Source organism: Rhipicephalus microplus, chromosome 9 (assembly GCF_043290135.1).
Source record: "Rhipicephalus microplus isolate Deutch F79 chromosome 9, USDA_Rmic, whole genome shotgun sequence".
Taxonomy (NCBI): domain Eukaryota; kingdom Metazoa; phylum Arthropoda; class Arachnida; order Ixodida; family Ixodidae; genus Rhipicephalus; species Rhipicephalus microplus.
This window is the reverse complement of record NC_134708.1, coordinates 123,105,016-123,125,653: the sequence shown is the minus strand read 5'-3', so window position 1 is coordinate 123,125,653 and position 20,638 is coordinate 123,105,016. Positions and strand designations below refer to the sequence as shown.

At 43.6% G+C, this 20,638-nt stretch overlaps 1 protein-coding gene across 1 annotated transcript in view; it reads right to left on the bottom strand.

Annotated features, from left to right (window-relative positions):
* Window positions 1-4,518: 4,518 nt before the first annotated feature.
* The window catches only part of LOC119163038 (protein FAM185A), a 110,920-nt gene continuing 94,800 nt past the window's right edge, over window positions 4,519-20,638 (bottom strand). Inside the window, exons 6-8 of the mRNA XM_037414935.2 lie at window positions 15,254-15,352; window positions 6,348-6,434; window positions 4,519-4,677 (exon numbers count right to left, since the gene is read on the bottom strand). Coding sequence (XP_037270832.2) covers window positions 4,562-4,677; window positions 6,348-6,434; window positions 15,254-15,352 — 302 coding nt within the window. The 3' untranslated portion in view covers window positions 4,519-4,561. The remainder of the gene's footprint in view (window positions 4,678-6,347; window positions 6,435-15,253; window positions 15,353-20,638) is intronic.

Below are 20,638 nucleotides of genomic sequence, written 5' to 3'. Positions count from 1 at the left end.
CTTGGCAGGCTCGAGGGAGAGCACCTTTTCTTTGGTTCAAACCGGGATTCAGGAAATAGACGTCGAACACGGACTTCACAGAATGAACCGCAATGATATGTGGGGGAGATCCTGCACTATAGGGTGAAGCCCTTTACAGAACATTATCAAGTGTTCGGCAGTTTCCTCTTCCTCTCCACATGCACTGCATACCGTGTCTACCCCTTCATATTTGGCCCGATATGTCTTGATTCGCAATACTCCCGTCCTGGCCTCAAACAGTAGAGAACTACCCCGAGTATTATCATAGATCCTTTCCTCGGCAATTTCCTGCGTAAAAGTTCAATAGATCTCTAGTGTAGACTGCTTAATCATGCCAATTCTCCACATGTAAGTCTCCGTTTTTTTCACTTTCTTCTTAACCGATAGTTCTTTTTGGTTTGGCCACCTGCTGTTTTCCAAGTATTTACCAGTCAATTTCCTGGTTCGCTTCCTCCATTTTGTATCGACATTCTTTATGTACAAGTTGCTGAGAACCTTCCTAGCCCAACACTCCTCCCCCATTTCTTTCAATCGCTTCTCAGCTTTTATCTTGCTACTAGCTTCCCTGCCCTCAAATGATATTCATCCCATATCACCTTGTACTCCCTGATTTAGAGTATTCTCGTGAGCTCCTAAAGCAAGCCTACCTATTCCACGTTGCTTAATTTATAATCTTGCTTGAACTACTGATCTCATGCACAAGACCTAATTGCGGAACCTCAGCCCAGGAAACATGACCCCTTCCATATTCCTCTCACAACATCATGCTTTTATTGCGATTCCACAGTGCCCTATTTTTCATCACCGCTGCATTCCTGTTACCTTTAGTCGTCCTGAATATTTCGTGTTCCATTAGGTACTAGGTCCCATTGCTTATCCGTACGCCCCGATATTTGTATTTATCGGTAATCTCTAGCGTTACTTCCTGTATCCTAAGCTCACAACCTTCATTATCAATAAAAATCATGACTGCTGATTTTTCCTTACTGAATCTGAAATCTAGCCTATCTCTCTCATTACCGCAGATGTCCATCAATCTCTGCAAATCTTCCTTATTGTCGGCCATCAGCACTATATCATCTGCGTACATTAATGCTGGTAGTGCCTGATCAATGAGTTTTCCTTGTTTGACGAAAGAGAGATTGAAGCCAAGTCCACTTCCTTCTAATTTGACCTCTAAACCTTGTAGGTACGTCATGAATAACAAGGGTGACAGAGGACACCTCTGCCTAAGCCCCCGTTTCACCTCTGTGGGCTTGGATACCTGTTTTTCCCACATTATAACTACCTTGTTACTTTTATAGAGTTCCTTTAAAAGATTAGTGACTCCATCTTCCACACCTCGTGTGTCCAGTATTCCCCACAAGTCCTCTTGAACCATGCTATTGTACGCTCCCTTGATATCCAAAAAGATAGCCACAGGGGCCTGAGTTCCTTTTCTGCGATTTAGATGCACTGCATCAGTGAGAACAGATTGTCTTCCAACCTCCTGTGTTTCCGAAACCCATTCTGTAGTCCCCCCAGCACCCCCTCATCCTCTATCCATGCCTGCAGTCTTTCCTTCATAATCTGCATCGCCAGCCTGTAGACCAATGATGTCACTGTTATAGGACGGTAGTTGTTTATGTCAGCCTTGTCCCCGTTTCCTTTATAAATCATGCTCATCCTGCTAAGTTTCCATCCATCGGGGACTTTACCATCGATTATTGTTCTGCTCACTGCCTCTCTCAAAGTCTGTTTAGACTTCGGACCCAATGTCTTTATCAGCATAATTGGAATGTCATCTCCTCCTGTTGATGTACTACTTGGAACCCTCTTCTCAGCCCTTTCCCACTCTCGTTGAGAAATTGGAGCCATTGCACTACTTGATCCATCGTTGTCTATTGTGGTGCATAAGGCACTTCTTCATTGAAATTTTTCTGTCACCCTTGTTCTTATATATTCAATAGCTTCGTCCCCTTCTAGCCTAGCACCTTGAGCTGTAGTTATAAACCTCTGTTCTAGGCTTGTTCAATTTTTTAAGGAGTTTAAATGGTTCCAAAATTTCGCAGCTGTCTTTCTGTCCTTTTTATGTACTTCTGCCAGCCACTGAGCACTCTTTCCTCTGATCTTTTCATTGATCGGGAGGGATGCTTCCCTTCTAGAGCTTAGAAAGATGTCCCAATTTCTTTCAACATCATCTGTCGGTTCACCCCGCTGCTTAGCATGTCTGTGTTCCCTAGAGGCTTCCTGGCATTTTGCTATAGCTCTCTTAACTCCCTCATCCCACCAACTCTTGGGCTTGTGTCTTCTTTTCCGAGGTGACTTCTCACGTGCCTTAGCAAGCTCTAGCCCAAACAGTCTAATTAGATTTGTGTATGTCCACATTCTTTTATTATCCTCAGTGATTACTTTTTCAATTTGTTTGGTAGCCATTTCTATTTGCCTTACTGAATGAAAATTTTCCAGTAGTTGCTCATCTTGTCTCCTTCCCACTTTCGCTGCTCTTCCAAAACTTAGCTTGATACGTTTGTGATCACTACCCAGACTTCTGGAGCCACCTTCAACTATTTGCATTGCCCTGAGCTTATCATACATCCTATGTGACATCAGTGCATAATCTATCGTTGACTGCAGCCTTCCCACCTTCCATATTATTTGCCCTTCACACTTCTCACTACGGTTGCAAATGATCAAATCATGCTTTTCACACATATCCATGATCATTTTGCCTGTTGAGTCAGTATACCCATCTATATCTTCTATGTGCGCATTCATATCTCCTAGTATAATTATCTTGCACTCTCCTCGTAATTCCTCAATGGCCTTTGATATACACTTCACCATTGCCTCGTTTTTCTCTCTGGCCATTGCTCCCGTCCACAAGTACACCTAACCAAGGAGTGTCATCTGCCCAGCTACTTTCCCTCTTAATCATAAATGTTCCATGCATCCCTGCTTGACTTTTTGCCAACCCATGCTCTTATGTATGAGTGATACAGAGGCGAGCGGTTTCACGCGGCAGCCAGTCGCAACACAAGGCAGGAGGCATAGCCTCCGAGATTTTGTGCTAGCAGGGAGCTCCCAATTGAAAAGAGAGCGACGTTCCTGGCATAGTTTTTCTAGCAGGCATTGCACATTCTAAGTTAAGTTATCGACCCATTTCACTGTCGAGAATTGTTAGCGCAAACCACGCCTGCAGTATTCAAGAAGCTTCGAGATTGCAGTAGATCATTTCGTTAAGATTGCGCCCACTTCGCGAGCACAACAGATTATTCTGGAAGTTACGTCACTGCTAGCGATAATGCTAGAAAATTCGATGTCAAGTGTATAAATCCCAACGCGCTTCGCCGCTTGTCACTTGAGCGCCGGCCGAGGCTCTGTTCACGGCTATCAGTGCCCATGTGTTGCTGTAGCTGATCTTCACTTTTCTGGCCCTAAGTTCCCCTGAATAAACCGTTTAATCTGAACATCGAGTCTAGCTGTCTTCGTCTACGTCACGACTCTATAACAGTAGTGACGAGGGACTGCTGATATTGCATTGAAATAACTGCATATAATTGCCCCTTTTACCCCCACGAGTCGGTTATTTAATGAGAAGCACGTCACCACTAAATTTATTTATTTTTTGCATGCGCTGCAGAGGTGGTTTACTTTCAAACTTAGGGGGCTGTGGTGAAACTTGCCCCCTCCCCTTTCCTCATAGCTAATGTAGCCAGCTCTCACAAAAATATGCAGCACCACACTTACGAGCACAAGATATTTTTTCAAGATGTTATCGAGTTTTATTTTTGTTTTATCTGAACACTGCAGCGTGCATGTATATTGCACAATGTAAACATTTGCTATATGTCGTCTTCACTATTATATATTATATCGCTGTGTTAAAATTTATGTAAGTGATGCATGTGCTCCTCCTGGATAGACAATCCCCATGAGGACATTATTGTCTGTATTTTTGAGACTTTACGGTTGATCTGTAATTTATGTATTTTATATTCCATGTATTTTTCATGTTCATGTATTGCTGCCGAAACATAGTTTTACATATAATTTAATGACCCTGCGCAACAGCTGGACACATTCAAGAAAAGCATCCGTGCAGTTATGCGCCAACATTTATTTATATCATACCAATAAAAAAAGGAGTTGCGAGGAATAGCAGCTGTCCACACCATAGCACTTCAGGGGCATTCGGGAGTTCGAAGATGTGCCAACAATCACGCGTGCGCTTTCTTCTCAGAAGCATACATCCACTTAGACAGCCCAGCGCATTTTATGTCGGCATGCGTATTCTATCAAATTTGGCTTAACCCAACGAGATTGTCATGTCACATTCTTAAAATACAATTTTCAATAACCACACCTAATTATGAGCGCATTACGTGACAGACAACAAGAAAAGCATTTGACGCGGCTTAGGCAGCCGCCGACAACCGGCTGCTCCATCTCAACGCTACACGAGCGCTGCCTCCTGGAAAGGATACGTTCGATCCTCATCTAAAAACGTTGCAACCGTAAATTCTACAGGCAGTATATTCAGATGCTGATATACATTGTGCTATGTTGATCCTCTTCCGAGATTTAGTGAACTTATCCAGTCTTGTTTCTTCACAGTCACACTTCCAGAGCAACTTTTGGCTAATATCTGAGATTTAGATGAGTAATGGACACCACCTGCAAAACAACAAGAAAACCGTGGCTATGCATGCTTGTATCTAAAAGTACTCCAATAAAGTTCAAATTACACCTTTATAAGCTGAACTTTTGTGTCCGAAAATGTCACTCTAACAAGCTATAGTTTGCCACTCTTTGTACCTCCACATCAAAGAACATTGTGTGTCTTTAGAGGGACTGACGACTGGCCAAAACCTGCGATTAGATCGTAGTAGAAGTGAAAAGAGCCTCAAATATCGTACTACTCAAGCTTTAACAATCAAGTTTGCTTTGCACCTATAATAGTGCTATTTTCACAGCTTTAAAAATGACTCGAGAAATCTGACAAGCCCAAAACATCCTGAACCTACACGACAGCTGCATCAGTGCCCCTTCCATAACACTTTTAGATAAAAAGATAGCCTTCATATCGGTGGATACATAATTATATTTCTTGAGTTGGTTCGAGGGAGCTCCATCTTTTATTGCCAACCTACACCTACGTCTGACCGATGTACTGTTCTCCTAAAGAAAGTGGGATCTGACACACAACGCCTATTAAATCCAGTTTATGCTTCTTAACACCCTTTTTGGGCTTTCAGTTACAGTAATCGCAGTTCGTGATGTCCGAAAGCATCACGAACTCTCAACGGCACGAACTGAAGTCCTTTCGTTCGTGTCACAACTCCGTGACAACACAGAGGATGCGCGCGGACTACTGTACAGCTTGATGCTTAAAACACTGCCCAAACAGTAAGAAATATTGTCGAACGCACAAGTATATGCAGGACAAGCTCTAACAGCTGTCACTATTCTTGCTTGTTCATGTGTGACAGCGGGCTTCTTTCACACACACGGCAGCAAGAGAAGTGACCTTCGTGCTCTCTCGAATCACGAATCTGGTAAGAGCGCACGAAGGAGAGGCCACACTCTATGGAGGCAGCACTCGAAGCGCAAGAAGCGATGACGACATTCAGACCGCACCCAACGCGAGACCGTCCAGCCATCTCGCTACTGTTAACAAAAACGCGCTGAAAGTACAAAGGACCACCGATTGATATATGGTGTATATAAATGGCTTGTCGGTAGCATTCATGGCAACGTGCTTATAGTGGCGTAGTGGATAGTGCCGGATCTGCAGATTTGAGTTCCACGCCCCGCGACAGAACCTCTTCTGCTCACTTTTTCCTTCACAGTTTCTTTACACATATTTTACAAAATCATATCTATGACGTAAACATGTCAGTGAAGCTGTGATGGATCCTGGCATAAAATACTTTCGTTTTAAAATATAAATGGTGTCCAGCTTACAAAAGACACTTCATAATACCAAAATTTATCCTCAGTGCATGTCTCCTAATTTTATAAAGCGGCTCCACTGCAAATAATTGCCTTACAGAAACTGTGTCACACCAACTACAAGCGTATGCCTTCTGCACTTTTGTGCAGTTTTGGCCAGCATCACTTCTAAGCTATCAAATGAAGAGGACAACTACACACACTATCATGAAATTATATTGATTTATCTCAAGACAGTATTTACCGAAATTTGCTAGTTACAGTAAATGCTCATCTTGGCACACAACTGCATTGTAGCCAGCGCAGAACTGTGCCTACTTTCATACGTATCTATACAACTCTATGGAATGCCATTTATCCTCAGTTATGCAGTGAGCCCAAAAAATACACACCTCCCAGAAGGTCTTCAAAATCAGACTTCACCACGGGTGCTTCCACAGACACTTCACAGGGTGCCGACAAGCTGACGGTAACGTTTCCTGGCCGTAAAAAATCCAAAAAGATAGACATAAAAAAGAAATCTGCAGCCTATTTGAAAAAAGTAGCATCAGTGTTTGCTCCCCACAATGCAGCCAAATGTAACATGAAACCTCCCAAGACAACATCTAAACTCGAGCCACCATCGCTTTTTCAATTAGTGGCATTTATTTGACGCATAAGGAACTCTCTCTGTAGGTACATGATAACAAACACGCACACACGCAGCACAAGAGTGGAACGGTGTGCATCTGAGCTAGTTGGTAATCGTGCATGTTCAGTGGCTGCAGAAATATTTGAACAAACAGATGAAGAAGAGTCACACGAACACACTGCTGCCCATGCATCCTCATACAGGGCCTTCGTGTTTTAAATGCAAATGCATTTCTTAGCCGGGCTATATCAGGCATCTGGCAATGTCCGGGCTGGTGTCCACGTGCCAGCACGTGTTATCTCTCTGCTCTCACTCCCTCTCCCATAGCAACAGCTGCAGACACGCGCGCATATCCTCTTCCATAGCAACCGGAGCATGTGGTGCGAGAGAGTGTAGGAGAAGGTAGGTACAGTGCTTTGCCGTTCCTTCTCTTGCCGTTCACTCTATGTCCTCCCTGTGCCCCAATTTCCCATCCACTCGCGCCTCACTCTCGACCATTTGCTGGCTAAACACCTCAAAAGAACATCCTGAAAAGTGTGCTCGAGATGCCACTGCGAAAAGCCAACGCCAAGCTGAGAACGCTGATGCCCCACTCTCCCATCCACTCACTCCTCACTTTCGACCGTTTGCTGGCAGGCGCCTACCAAGGCGATGGCAGATGTCGATGAAGGTGAATGTCCAACACCAACTGTACCCTCTTTCTGCACAAGAAATGCATGCGCATTTCCTCACAATTCCCTTCGGGGATGTAGGGGCTTTATTTTTCTTCATCCCTGCATTTAAACATTGCTGCAAACCAAGCGTGTAACTGAGTGTGGGGGGGGGTAGTCTAGGAATCCTATTTCTTACTTCCCCTCCTCATACTTTGATGGAAAGAAGCTTTTATCGAACAAAATATATCTTTCAAAGCATCAGGTGCACCACGGCCTGACAAAAATTATTCCCTGCAGGCCTGCTGCAGCCACTCAACAAGCATAATAAAGTTCCAACTCATCCTTGAATAATGCTCCTGGAATGCTTACCCAAGACGCTTTAGAAAAACAGATCACTAATTGATGGTAAACTTGACTTGTTCAGATCATTTTTGTCCTTTGGTCAATGGCTTCAAGAAAATACTTCATCATAATCATCATCAGCCTGACTATGTCCACTGCAGGACATAGGTCTCTCCCATGTTGCGCCAGTTAACTCGGTCCTATGCTTGCTGCTGCCAATTTATACCCGCAAACTATTAATCTCATCTGCCCACCTAACCTCCTGTCTCCCCCTTACCCTCTTGCCTTCTCTGGGAATCCAGTTAGTTACCCTTATTCACCAGCGATTGTCCTGCCTACGCGCTACATGCCTGGTCCATGTCCATTTCCTCTTCTTGATTTCAACTATTATATCCTTAACCCCCATTGTTTTCCCTAATTCACTCTGCTCTCTTCTTGTCTCTTAAGGTTACACCTACAATTTTTCTTTCCATTGCTCGCTGCGTCGTCCTCAATTTAAGCTGAACCCTCCTTCAATGCCTCCTAAAAAAATTATGCCTGGGACATGATCCCCGAACGCACTGCTTTACCATCTAATTTTACCCTCCTCTTTCGGTACGAAGGCGAGCGTCTCCGACGGCCGCCCCCTGCGAACACAGCAATGCTCTCACAGTTGCCTCCGAGCAGCCGTGATGTCACGTGACAGAGCTACAGTTATGTCACGTGACTGAGCGGTACGGAGGTGAGCAGTCGTTTTCTGCAGATTAAATTTAAGACCCACCTTTCTGCTCTCCTTGTCTAACTCTGTAATCATGAGTTGCAATTCGTCCCCTGAGTTACTCAGCAATGCAATGTCATCGGCGAAGCGCAGGTTACTAAGGTATTCTCCATTGACTCTTATCCCTAACTGTTCCCATTCTAGGCTTCTGAAAACCTCCTGTAAGCACGCGGTAAACAGCATTGGGGAAATTGTGTCCCCTTGCCTTACACCCTTCTTGATTGGTATTCTGTTGCTTTCTCTATGAAGCACTATGATAGCAGTTGATCCCCTGTAGATTTCTTCCAGTATGTTTATATATGCTTCATCGACGCCCTGATTCCGCAGTGTCTGCATGACTGCTGATATTTCTACTGAATCAAACGCCTTCTCGTAATCTATAAAGGCTATGTATAGTGGTTGGTTATATTCTGAGCATTTTTCTATTACCTGATTGATAGTATGAATGTGGTCGATCGTTGAGTAGCCTGTTCGAAATACTGCTAGTTCCTTTGGTTGATTGAATTCTAATGTTTTCTTAACTCTGTTAGCAATCACTTTTGTAAATAGCTTGTATACTACGGAGAGCAAAGGGATCGGCCCGTAATTCTTCAAGTCCTTGTCACCTCCTTTCTTATGTATTAAAATGATGTTAGCATTCTTCCAAGACTCTGGTACTCTTCCCGTCAGGAGACACCTTGTAAACAGGGTGGCTAATTTTTCTAACCCAATCTGTCCTCTCTCTTTCAGCAGATCTGATGTTACCTGATCCTCACCAGAAGCTTTGCCTCTTTGAATGCTCTCCAAAGCTTTTCTGACTTCTTCTATCACTACTGGAGGGGTGTCATCTGGGTTACTGCTAGTTCTTATAGTATTAAAATTGTGGTTGTCCCGGCTACCTTACAGATCTCTGTAAAACTCCTCTGCTATTTTAACTATTCTATCCATATTGGTAGTTATTTTGCCTTCTTTGTCCCTTAGCGCATACATCTGATTTTTCCTTATCCTAAATTTCCTCTTCACTGCTTTGACGCTTCCTCCGTTTTGCAGAGCGTGTTCAATCCTCTTCATGTTATACCTTCTTACATCGGATACCTTACGCTTATTAATCAACTTCGAAAGCTCTACCAACTCTATTTTGTCTGTTGTACTTGAGGCTTTCATGCTTTGATGCTTCTTAATGAGATTCTTCGTTTCCTAGAACAGCTTGCCAGTGTCCTGTCTAACTACAGTACCTCCAACTTGCACTGCACACTCCGTAATAATACTCGTCAAGTTATCATTCATTGCGTCAACGCTAAGGCTGTTTTCCTCGATAAGAGCCGATTACCTGTTCTGAAGCGAGACTCTGAATTCTTGTACTTTCCCTCTCAGTGCTAGCTCATTGATTGGCTTCTTGCATATCAGTTTCTGTCGTTCCTTCATCAAGTCTAGCCGAATTCGGGACCGTACCATTCTATGGTCACTGCATCGTACCTTGCCAAGCACTTCTACATCCTGTACGATGCCTGAGTGTGCACTGATTATAAAGTCTATTTCATTCTTATTTTCGCCATTAGGGCTCCTCCATTTCTACTCACGTTTCTTTCCCTTTTGGTAGAAGGTATTCAAAATCCATAAATTATTGCGTTCTGCAAATTCTACTAGTAGCTATTTTCTGGCATTTCTAGTACCGATGACATAATCTCCTCTTGCCTGGTCTCCAGCCTGCTTTTTCCCTACCTTTGCATTAACGTCTCCCATCAGTATGGTATACTGTGTTTTTACTTTACTCATTGCCGATTCCACGTCTTCATGGAAGCTTTCAACTGAAGCGTCATTATGGCTGGATGTAGGTGCATAAGCCTGTATCATCTTCATCTTGTATCTATTATTGAGTTTAATCACAATACTTACCACCCTTTCATTAATGCTATAGTATTCCAATATGTTGCCAGCTATGTTTCTATGAATTAAAAACCCCCCTTCCAGTTCTCTTCTGTCAGCCAAGCTCCGATAGCGAAGAACGTGCCCATTCTGTAGCACCGTATAGGCCTCATCTTCATCCTCACTGAGCACTCTTGACCTCACTGAGCCCTATTATATCCCATTTAACACCCTCTAGCTCCTCAAATAGTACAGCTAGATTTGCCTCACTAGATAAGGTTCTAGCGGTAAGCGTTACCAAGTTCAGGTTCCAATAGCGGCCTGTCTGGATCTAGAGAGATTCTTAGCCCCCTCTGCTGCATTGCAGATCTGACCGCCACCGTGGTCAGTTGCTTCGCAGCTGCTGGGGACTGAGGGCCATGAGTTAATTGACGTTTGCATGTGGGAGGTAGTGGCCAGATACTGCACCAGGGTGGCCAATCGTTCTCTGGTGAGAACCCCCCCGTTAGCTCGGATCCGTGGTGTCACTACACACAAAACGCCTGCTTACTCAGACACCCCTGCGGCTAAGAAAATACTTACATAGTTGCAAAAAAAATAATGTTTGCCATTTAACAGTAACAACAAAATTATGTACTCCAAACGGGCAATAGGGTTTATCATTGCTGTAAGTCAGCACATGTAGGACATAGACTAAGGATTTAGATAAAAGTGTCTTTATGAGGCTGCTCAGCTCGTACTACAATAAAATTACACCTTCGAAGGTTAGCAAAAATGTTTGCTCAGGCTGGGTAAATCTCAAAAGCGTAGCCAAGTTTTGACTGGCAAGTAGATAGTTTTAGTACCTAGTTCCAAAAAGAAGGTGAAGAGCTGGTGCACTGTAGACATATTTAGAACTGTACATGTACAGCAAAACATAAATGCATTCACTATGGAAAGAATAGCACTGCCCTTACTGGACACCTTCAGTGAATTAATGATATCTGCTGTTCATGCATGCCATGGAAGAACACATTTGCCAGGATTAAACTACGTATTAACTATCCACGCTATTACTGAATCAATATTTTATTTACACCACTTCATACAACAGGCCCAAAAGGCTAAGCTGAGCAAAACGCTGAAAGTTTTTCAGCTTGACAAAGGTCTGGTTTCCCATGGGACAGTAGTGAAGTTGGTTTGAAAACAATAAAACAGAGTATGGTATGGAGTGCAGTGCAATTAAGCAATACATTGTATTTTGGCTGCAAAATACGATCAAGGAACACGTTAGAAAAGTAAAGTAAAAGAAGCGTGCTATCAAAAATCATTCTGATTTTATTTTTAGACTTGTTCAACCGTTGAGAGCATGTGGCGTTCTGGAATACGGTTTGTTTTAGCTGAGTTAAGTCAACACAAAGACTGTAATCTCTCGACACTTTAGAGACCACTATAGCGTTAGACTGTCCGCATGGCAAATCACTCCGGCACTCTTGAGCTCATGGTTTTGCTGGTTTTGCTTGGCAGTGTGATGTACTTATGCATAATCATTGTGTTTTGTGCATGACTGGTACAACTTGTGACTGTATAAAAGCAAGGACTTTCCCAAGAAATGAACTGTTGGCACTTCAGCACTCTGTCTCATCTCTTCTATCCCATCTTGTAGTTTGCACTGTTAAGCACTCTTTATCATGCTGCTAAAGAGTCTGCCATTTCATTTAAATATAATCCACAGTGACCTGTTGCCCATAGCAAATGCAGTTTTTGTGCATTTTTTGGTAATAAATGATGAAATGTATTCATCAGCTCTGCATTTGCTGCCACAGAAAGTGCAGTACATACTGATAGTGAATCTGTAACGATCACTACTGCTAATTTGCTTGAAGACAATTTGCGTAGAGCTAGAACAATAGCCAATAATTCTGAAATGAATACAGGGGTATAATCTTGGAGTAGAATCGAAAAGGACTTGTCAAGAAAAGAAGAGAAGATGCCGACCTCAGCCTTTTCTTTTCACACAGATGCATCAGTCGCAATTATGTTGCTTATCTCCAGGTGAGCTAGATAATCTTCTAACAGGTGCTTTAAATGCCTATATGGCAATTGTTTCACATTATAAGGAGATATATCATCAAATTGTATGCTAGGTATTGACTCTAGGTTGCTTATTGGGCCAATATGTTTAATTCTTACATTTAGCTGCTCTAGCATCACTTGTGCAAAATAATTTGTGGGGTTTGTAGTCGCGACCAATGTGTTTCGAAGAATAAGTTTAGTTTTTCAATAAAAATGTAAAATGAGCATTTTTGGTGCTACCTGTATATCTTAAAGAATGCTTGCACAGTAAGAATTCTAAACCTATTTAGCAGAGAAGGCAGGAGAGCTTCCATATACAACACGTTGTTTGCAACAACCTTTGGGCGTACCCAGGCACAAACGAAATGCTTCTCTTTTCAACAATACTAGGGGTCTTATTTTATAAGCTTCACTGCCAGAAAACAATACAACTCTAAATTTTATGACAGGCAACACATAGAGTGTATAAATCATTAATAATGTATCTTTTCTCAAACTTGCTTTCCAATTTGCGAGCTTCTGTAACCACCCCACGGCGCAAGTTGCCTTAGAGTACACATCATCAATGCGGCTTCTCCAATTTAATGTATCATTATATGGGATGCCTAAATATTTCTTAAAAATTTGCCTGGGGAATGAGCTCATTACTATACATTAACGAGATGTTGATAGGCTGCAGAAAAAAGAATGCAAGGAGCGCACTTTTGTTAATGTTCAGCGCCATATGAATGTTTTTATGACAACCTCCTAACGTATTGAGATAATTTTGTAGACTCTAGTATAGTGATTGAAGATCGGTATTACTCACAAAGAAAGCAATATCGTCTGCAAACAGATATAACTGAATATCCTGAGTTGATGGAATGGAGCTTAAGAAGATGTTATATAAAACTGGTGACGGGACAACCCCCTGTGGTGCACCACATGTCTATATCATTTTGATGTTATATCATTATATCATTTGAATGTTATATCATTTTGATGAGCACTCTTCTTTAAAGCAGTAATTATTCCCCTCCTTTTAAAAACTCCAAAACCCATGCAGTGATCTAGTTAGGAAAGTTCCATCTGTTTTAATAAAGTTGAATGCTCAACCTTAGCCAAATCTAGAGTAACTAGTGCAGAGACTTTGTCTCTGTCAACTTCAGGCTAGATCCAAGTCATTAACACAATAGTAGCCACCTCTACAGACACAACTAGCATAAACAGATTGCACACATAAGCCAGCTTGTGTGTGCAATTTGCGCCACACACAAGCCAGCTTGTGTGTGCAGCTTGTGTGTGTAAGCAGCCAGCTTCTGTACATTGCAGGCACGTGGGCAACGCTTGATAGCCGACAACAGTTAGCTAGTCTCAAGTTTCTTTTTCTTCTTTCACACAAATTGGTAAACCTGAATAAGAATGAATATCTAAAGGCTCTGAACCTTAAATTACCGTAACTTAAGCAAAGCCCTTCCTGTGACATTGTAGCATGTTTGAATATTTGTTTCTCCCGCAGTTACGAGTGAATTGGCTTGCCAAATGACATCTTTAGTGCTAAATCACCTGAATCATTTTCATCACTATGGAATTTTATTTAGAGACATTGCAATAGGTGCTACAGTATGTGTGCACAAACAAAGACAAAGACTATGTACAGTGTATACCACTTAAGCTATAACGTAACCGCTTGTAGAGGAGAACCGGTTACAGTGCGGTCTTTTTCGACTCCCGTTCACCCTCCCATAGAACCTCATGTATATGCATGCCGCTTATTGTGCAGTCTTTCAAGATGAAAGACAGTTTATATAAAGAAGCTGTCAGATAATTATTCTGACAAATGCGGTAGCAAGTAAGCGTCTTAAAGGAGGCATGCTGGGTGCGCCACTCGGGATCGAAAGACAAGGTCATTACAAAGAAGGAGGTGACGCGGAGGGAACGAAGTGCGGAAGAAAAAAAAAAGACTGCGGCATGCTGCGCATGCCTGTTGACTATGGGAGGAGAATGGTTGCCTTGGCGACGGATAAGCCTTTGTACCAGTGCCGACGTGGCTACAGTGCATTAGCGTCGCTATCGTGGCTCTGGCCGCGCGCGACTCAACTTGGCACGTGCGATCCTGTCATTATCAAACTTGCAGCAGATAACGCGTTGGCTACCTCGTCCGTAAATTTAAAACCTCTTCCAGCATTATGACGTGAGCTTTCGCCTCTGCTGCCAGAGTACTGTCTTACGTAAGCTTGGCGGGTTTTCGTCGTTGTTGATCTCCCGGCAACGAACGCCAACTTAATATGAAATGAAACGCTTCGCCCACGAAATCAAATGCTTGGCGCCTTTCAGTGCGCAAAATTACGAACATCATTCGACATAGTTCCTGTGTAATGCACATAATCATGGTGATTTGAGAGGTAGTTGGTTTCTTTTGCTTTCTTTTGGGAGACCCCTTTTTTTCGATTTCATTTCGTTGCCAACACTTGTCTTTGGTTGTTAAATTTTGTTTTAACATTCCGGAATTGAAATGGTTGTAAGCACCTCACATAGCATTCTTGGACACGCGAGACTGCATGCTCAACACGTTTTGCGCAAGTGCGGCCTTTGAAAAAAGTTGTTTTAGTTACAGTGTGGTGCTGCCTATAGTACAGATATTTAGTGAATCCTGCGTGTTATAAGTGCACGCTATAAGTGGTCAATACTGCGCACATGCTCGCACATTGTTACACCTGTTCAACAGCTTTCATCTGTGTGTCGTTTATGTTATTGATTGATGTTATCATACTTGCAAGTTTAGTTTTTATTTTTACCCCCACTAGAACAGATTTATTGCTTTTATGCTGTTAGCATTCTTGTGATTGCTTTGAAGTGAACATTTTTCCTTTTTTCTCTTTCACAATATGAAGTCTTATTTACTTTGTGTGCCGTCTCCTGTAAAGACCTGGAAAGACCTACAGTATTGAATAAATCAAATTTACGGTGTAGTAAGTGCAAGCAGTGCAGCGGCCAGCTATTTCTGATGCAGCAAGTGACTGCTTAAATGTTCACCAGAATCAGTCGCAACACTCAGATGTTGGCTGTGAGTGACCACCACCGACACGTCCCCAGAGCCAGTCATCACACTGCACTGGTCTCCATCGAGGCCCCCTGTAAAAAACATCATGAAGGTTCAGATGAGTGCATAGTGAGCTTCTTTATTCTGAATCTCCTTCGATTGCAGAGTACTGGCCTACGAAAATGAAGCACCAGAATGGTTGGACTTCTCTCCCTAGATTAACTTGATTACACACAAAACGCATCTCTCTATAATCACTTCCATTCCAGCTAAACGTGCAAGATTGCACCATCCCTGCTGTCAGACCCTTATTTAGAAAGGGCAGTGCAAGTATACAAGCATGAAGAGACACCACAGATGCTAGAGTAAATACCTCAATGTTCATGGTCTCTAGTCTGTTTTTTTTTTCTTTTTTGTTCTTGTGTCCTTGCACTGCCCTTTCTAAAGAAGTACCAAGCACCGACTATGCCAAACAAAGTCCTGTTGCCAGACCTTCGCTCTTTGCTACCAGGTGGCTGACTTTCCTGCAGAACTCAATTGTCTGGTGGCTAAGTGTACCAAATTTCACAATGACAAGTGGAAGGGCACAAACCTGAGCACATTCACTAATCACACATAAACAAATGCAGAAGTCATTTTTCATAAAGTTTACTGCGCCTCAATAGAGAAACACCAGAAAAAAAAAACACAAGTGCTCAGCTGCCCATTTTCTTCAAGACTCACGCAAAAAGTGAGATAAGAGCACAGGAAGTGGCAGTGAGGTATCTGACACAACAAGGCAAATAAAAGGCAAATTAAGAAACATAAAACAAATGTTCAAGGAACAAACATATGTGCTTTCAAGGACCTTCGAATCATTTAAAATGCAGTGCAGTTTCCTGGGCCAGTTGATACATGATTCGAAGTGAAAGGTTCCAGGAAGTTAGAAACGTGAACACAAAAAGAAAAGTGACACACAAGAAAAAGCTGGACCTGGAACTTATGTTTATTTAAAAGAGGGTACTCCCTAGAGCACCACTGTGCATGGGTAAAAAGCCAACAGCAGAATCATGTCAACATGTCATCTAACATGCTCCACTCCCGTTTTTTTGTCTTAAGTATACCTTAACACGTGTGCAACACGGGAAATTATAGATTCGCCAGGTATTGAAATTATCAGTGCTAAGCACCGACAGCTCATTGACACATAATTCAGCGGCCAACTACCTAACGTGGCAAATTTTTCATATTCCTCTGTCACGTCCTTGCTCTCTACCAGTATTAATCAATGGTGAATGACTAACGAGCCCAATAGCTCACTTTAATTATTATGTACCCTTCCCAATATCGATACATTATCAAAATAGGGTATGCATCCACACTTCTTGCAAGGCAAAGGCAAGTGCCCTCCTGTACCAGTTGGCCGCAAATTAGTACGATGTTCCCGCATGCACTCGTTGAGGCATCGGCCTGTCTAGCTGACATAGGACTGACCATAGAAGAGACGAATCTTATACGGTACAGGTGTCACGCATTTTGTGAAAACATTATAGTGCATGTTTTTCCCACCAGCAATGCTTGCAACTGTCTTCCCTCCTGCGATGCTTCTGCACAGACCAGCTAGCTTTCTGGACTAGTAAATATCAGTGCAATGCGATTTATCGTGGCCATCAGTTTAATCTTGTGAGATAAGCCATCAAGATATGGTATCACTCCAACCTTTTACCTTTTCGAGGCCTTCGTCAGCCTTACCTGGCTTCTTTCTCGTCATTTTTTAGAATGAAAATTTTGCCACAGATTTCGGTGGTGAATTCGGGTAGCGTGCTGAAGTTGACCTCGCCTGTTGGGTATCAAAACTATCTTGCATAGAGGAAGAAGCCAGTGAAGGCTGACTGTAACGATGTGGTTCTTTGTTTTTGTTTCGCACAATGTGCAGGTTCGATTTGGGAGGTCCAAAGAGCCACATCAGGACACTTCCCGAAGGATGAGTCTGTTTGACGCAAATATTTAATGGCAACAGCTTCAGACCACTTAACCCAAATATATTCAGTCCCTCCTCTCGCATACAGTCATCACAAAATACAGAAGCTGCACACTAGTCCCTAAACAAAAGGTCCTAAGCACACAGTTTCTATACACAGTGTGCGTCACGGAACGTTAAAGAAGCGGCACCTCACCCACGTCATTGCGCAAGAGCCTGGGCACGAAGCACGGGGCTAATGTCGTCGCCCCAGTTGGCGTCGGTTTCGAACAGCCACACGAACCGCAGGAGAAGCAGCCTTCTTACACTGCCGGTGGACGCTGCACCAGCTGACGTTGCACCAGTTGACGCTGCATTTGCCACACTCACCCCGAGGCAGAGTCCCGGCCGGACAGCCCCGCCTTAGCTCGAGCCCTAAGATCGACAGCTCAGACCTGTCCGTGGGCACGGGAACGTGAGCGCAGCCAGGTAGTCCTGGAGCCCCTCAGGTCACCGGACGATAGAGGTAGGAGCCTTGGCTCGGGTCTAAAACCCGACTGCCCTGATGCGTGGCTCGTCTTCCTCTGCCACCACTGCGACTCTTTCTCTTCTCAGTCTCACGCGTGCTTTCAACAATCGACCCGTTGAACTGGCGCTTCAATCATTTATCGTTTGTTCACATCCGTGCCAGCTTCTTCCTCGTTGCCGAGTTCCAACTTGGTTAATGGCGGGCACTTCAAAGTTTGCTCACTCAAATTCAAGTTCCGCACACTCCATCACACTGACGAAGGCATGGCATTCTCGAAAAGGCAAAAGATTCGAGTGATGCCATATCTTTACGCCTTATCTCGCAATAATAAATGAATAGGTACAAGAAACGGCATTGTACTGATATTTTTCATGCCCAGCAAACTGGCAGGGCTCCACAAAAGCATTGCAGAAGGGAGGAGACATGCAAGCAGTGATTGCGGGAAAAAAACACTCTAGTGTTTTCACAAAATGTGTGACATCTCTAGTCTATCAGATACGTCTCTCCTGTGGTCAGTCCTACAGTAGCCAAACAGACCGATATCTACACAAGCACATGCAGGAACATCATAGAAATTGGCAGCGAACTGGCACAGGAGGGCACTTGCCCTTGTCTAGCAAGAGGCATAGATGTTCTCATCCCCATTTCTTTCTCTTAATTCACTCCTTAGCAAGCACTCCCGAGATAATCATGACACTGCTGTTGGCTTTTTATGCAGGTTTGGCAGTGCTCTAGGGAAAACAGTTTTCCAGTAAACTTTAGTACTATGTCCAGCCATGTCCTTTGCATTACTTTCTTTTTTTGCTTGTGCTTCAAACTTGCTGCAACCCTCCACTTTACACAGGAAATCATAGAAACATAGTGTTGATGAGCTGGGCTTCTTTTTGATGCAATGTGATTGTTTTTCATCTTTAATAATGTAAACTATCTATTCTCTTCCAGTTAGATTCGTTTGGGTAAACAACACATCAGTGAGCAGTGTTGTCTGTCGACCCAGCCTTTTGATCCCAGCGATGAAAAGGGTGTAGTTTTGTGAGCCTAAATTTACGTAATGATTACTACACTAAAATCGTAGGAGTAATTAATGATCCCTATGCTTTCTTTGGCCTCATTGCAGGACTTCTTTAGCTTTGTCATTTACTCATTGCCACACAAACAGCTTGTTTTAAACGCTGTCACATGGGCCCTGCCCAAAGCCAAATCAAATAGTATTTCCATTTCCTCAGAATTAAGCACGGTGGCGTCGATTAATTGACAGGTGACTACTTCGCTACCATACTTATGACATGGCCGCTGTTGGAACCAGGGTTTTGACCATGATACCACTGCTGCCACCAGTTGTTGGATATGGGGTTTGACGGGGATCCCACCGCTGCTATCCGTAGTTGAGGTGTTGGGGCTTTGCCATTACCAGCTCCGGGGACTCGGGAGGAAGACACCAAGCATGAAGAGACAGATGAAAAAAAATCTGCAGAGGTTTATTCTATAATATTTACAAGCGAGAATTTCGTGCCACAACACGAACATCTAGACGAAGATGTCATCCTACATCGTGACAATGTTTCTGTCATGTTCTCTCGAGGCAGCACACAGACAAGGCCCAGTTCAAAAGTCGACTGAACTATGCGGCCAGCAGCACATTTATTTCAATGATTATAGGAGCGAAAGGTGCCATCCTGTGGCGCTATGTGAAACTGCTTAGGCTGATGGCAGCAACATAACATTCCTTCCCTCCTTCACAAAAAGAAAAACACAAGAAGCGAAATAACAAAAAAAAGAATGACAACAAGTGCTACAATGGGCAAGCAGAGAGTTCAGCTCGACTACCGGGGCACATAACACATAACAGGATTTCGCACAGGCGAGCTGTGGTGAAGTGGAGTCTGAGAAAGGGCCTCTGGCTTTGGGGCATCCACCGGCGCACTGGCACAACCACCCGGATCACTGGTGACACATGTGTCCTCGAATTCCTCACACAAAACCCCGTAGTTGCAATGGCACCAGTGTTCCGTGTTGGTGCGTAGGACGTGGCAGCCTCCGCAGCATCCAGAGCCACAGTTGGTTGCACGCTTGAAGCATCTGGAGAGTCTACGTGGGAGCGGCCAGAATACTTTGACAGCTCAGGCTGCCACGGCACCGCTCGCACATGATTATGATGCCATGTCCATTGGCGGCCATCTGGTAGTCTTAGCACTGCCGCATACCCTTTGTCTGCCTCTACCGTTGCTGGTACCCAGGCAGGAACTGGGGGAAAATTACGAGCAAAAACAGTTGTTCCTGGTGGTGTGTCCTGCCAATCCTCTGTTGACCCGAAGACTCTGAGAAATCTGTTGAGACATCACCATGGTCCGTAAGTCCGGCCGTAGTAAATCAAATGCCGTTTTCAACTTCCAGCCCATGAGAAGCTCAGCGGAACTACAACCTGTTACTTCATCCAAGTGGTCCGGTATGTGAGCGAAATTCTCGCTATCTGTACGTACAAATCATCCTCTGGCTGGGCTTTCTTCAGCTTCTATTTAATGGTCTGCACGCTCCGCTGCTCCTTTAGAGGCTGGGTGATAAGGTGGTACAAGAATTTGTCGGATGCTGTTTCTACGCAGGAAGATCTTGTATTCTTCACTCACAAACGCTGGACCATTGTCGAATACGACTACATCAAGGAGACCGTGAGTAGCGAACATTTTTTGCAGGCAACCAGTAGTGGCTGCAGTTGACAGGCTGGATACTGGAAACATTTCTATCCACTTCAAGTATACGTCAACCGCTATGAACAAGTAGGTAAGCATTCCTTAGTGGTCTAGCATAGTCTACATGAATCCGAGACCATGGTCTCTCCAGGAATGGCCATGGCTTGATTGGCACTCGCCGATTTGCTTGGCAGGTGCGGCATGCTTTCACCGCTGCCGTGAC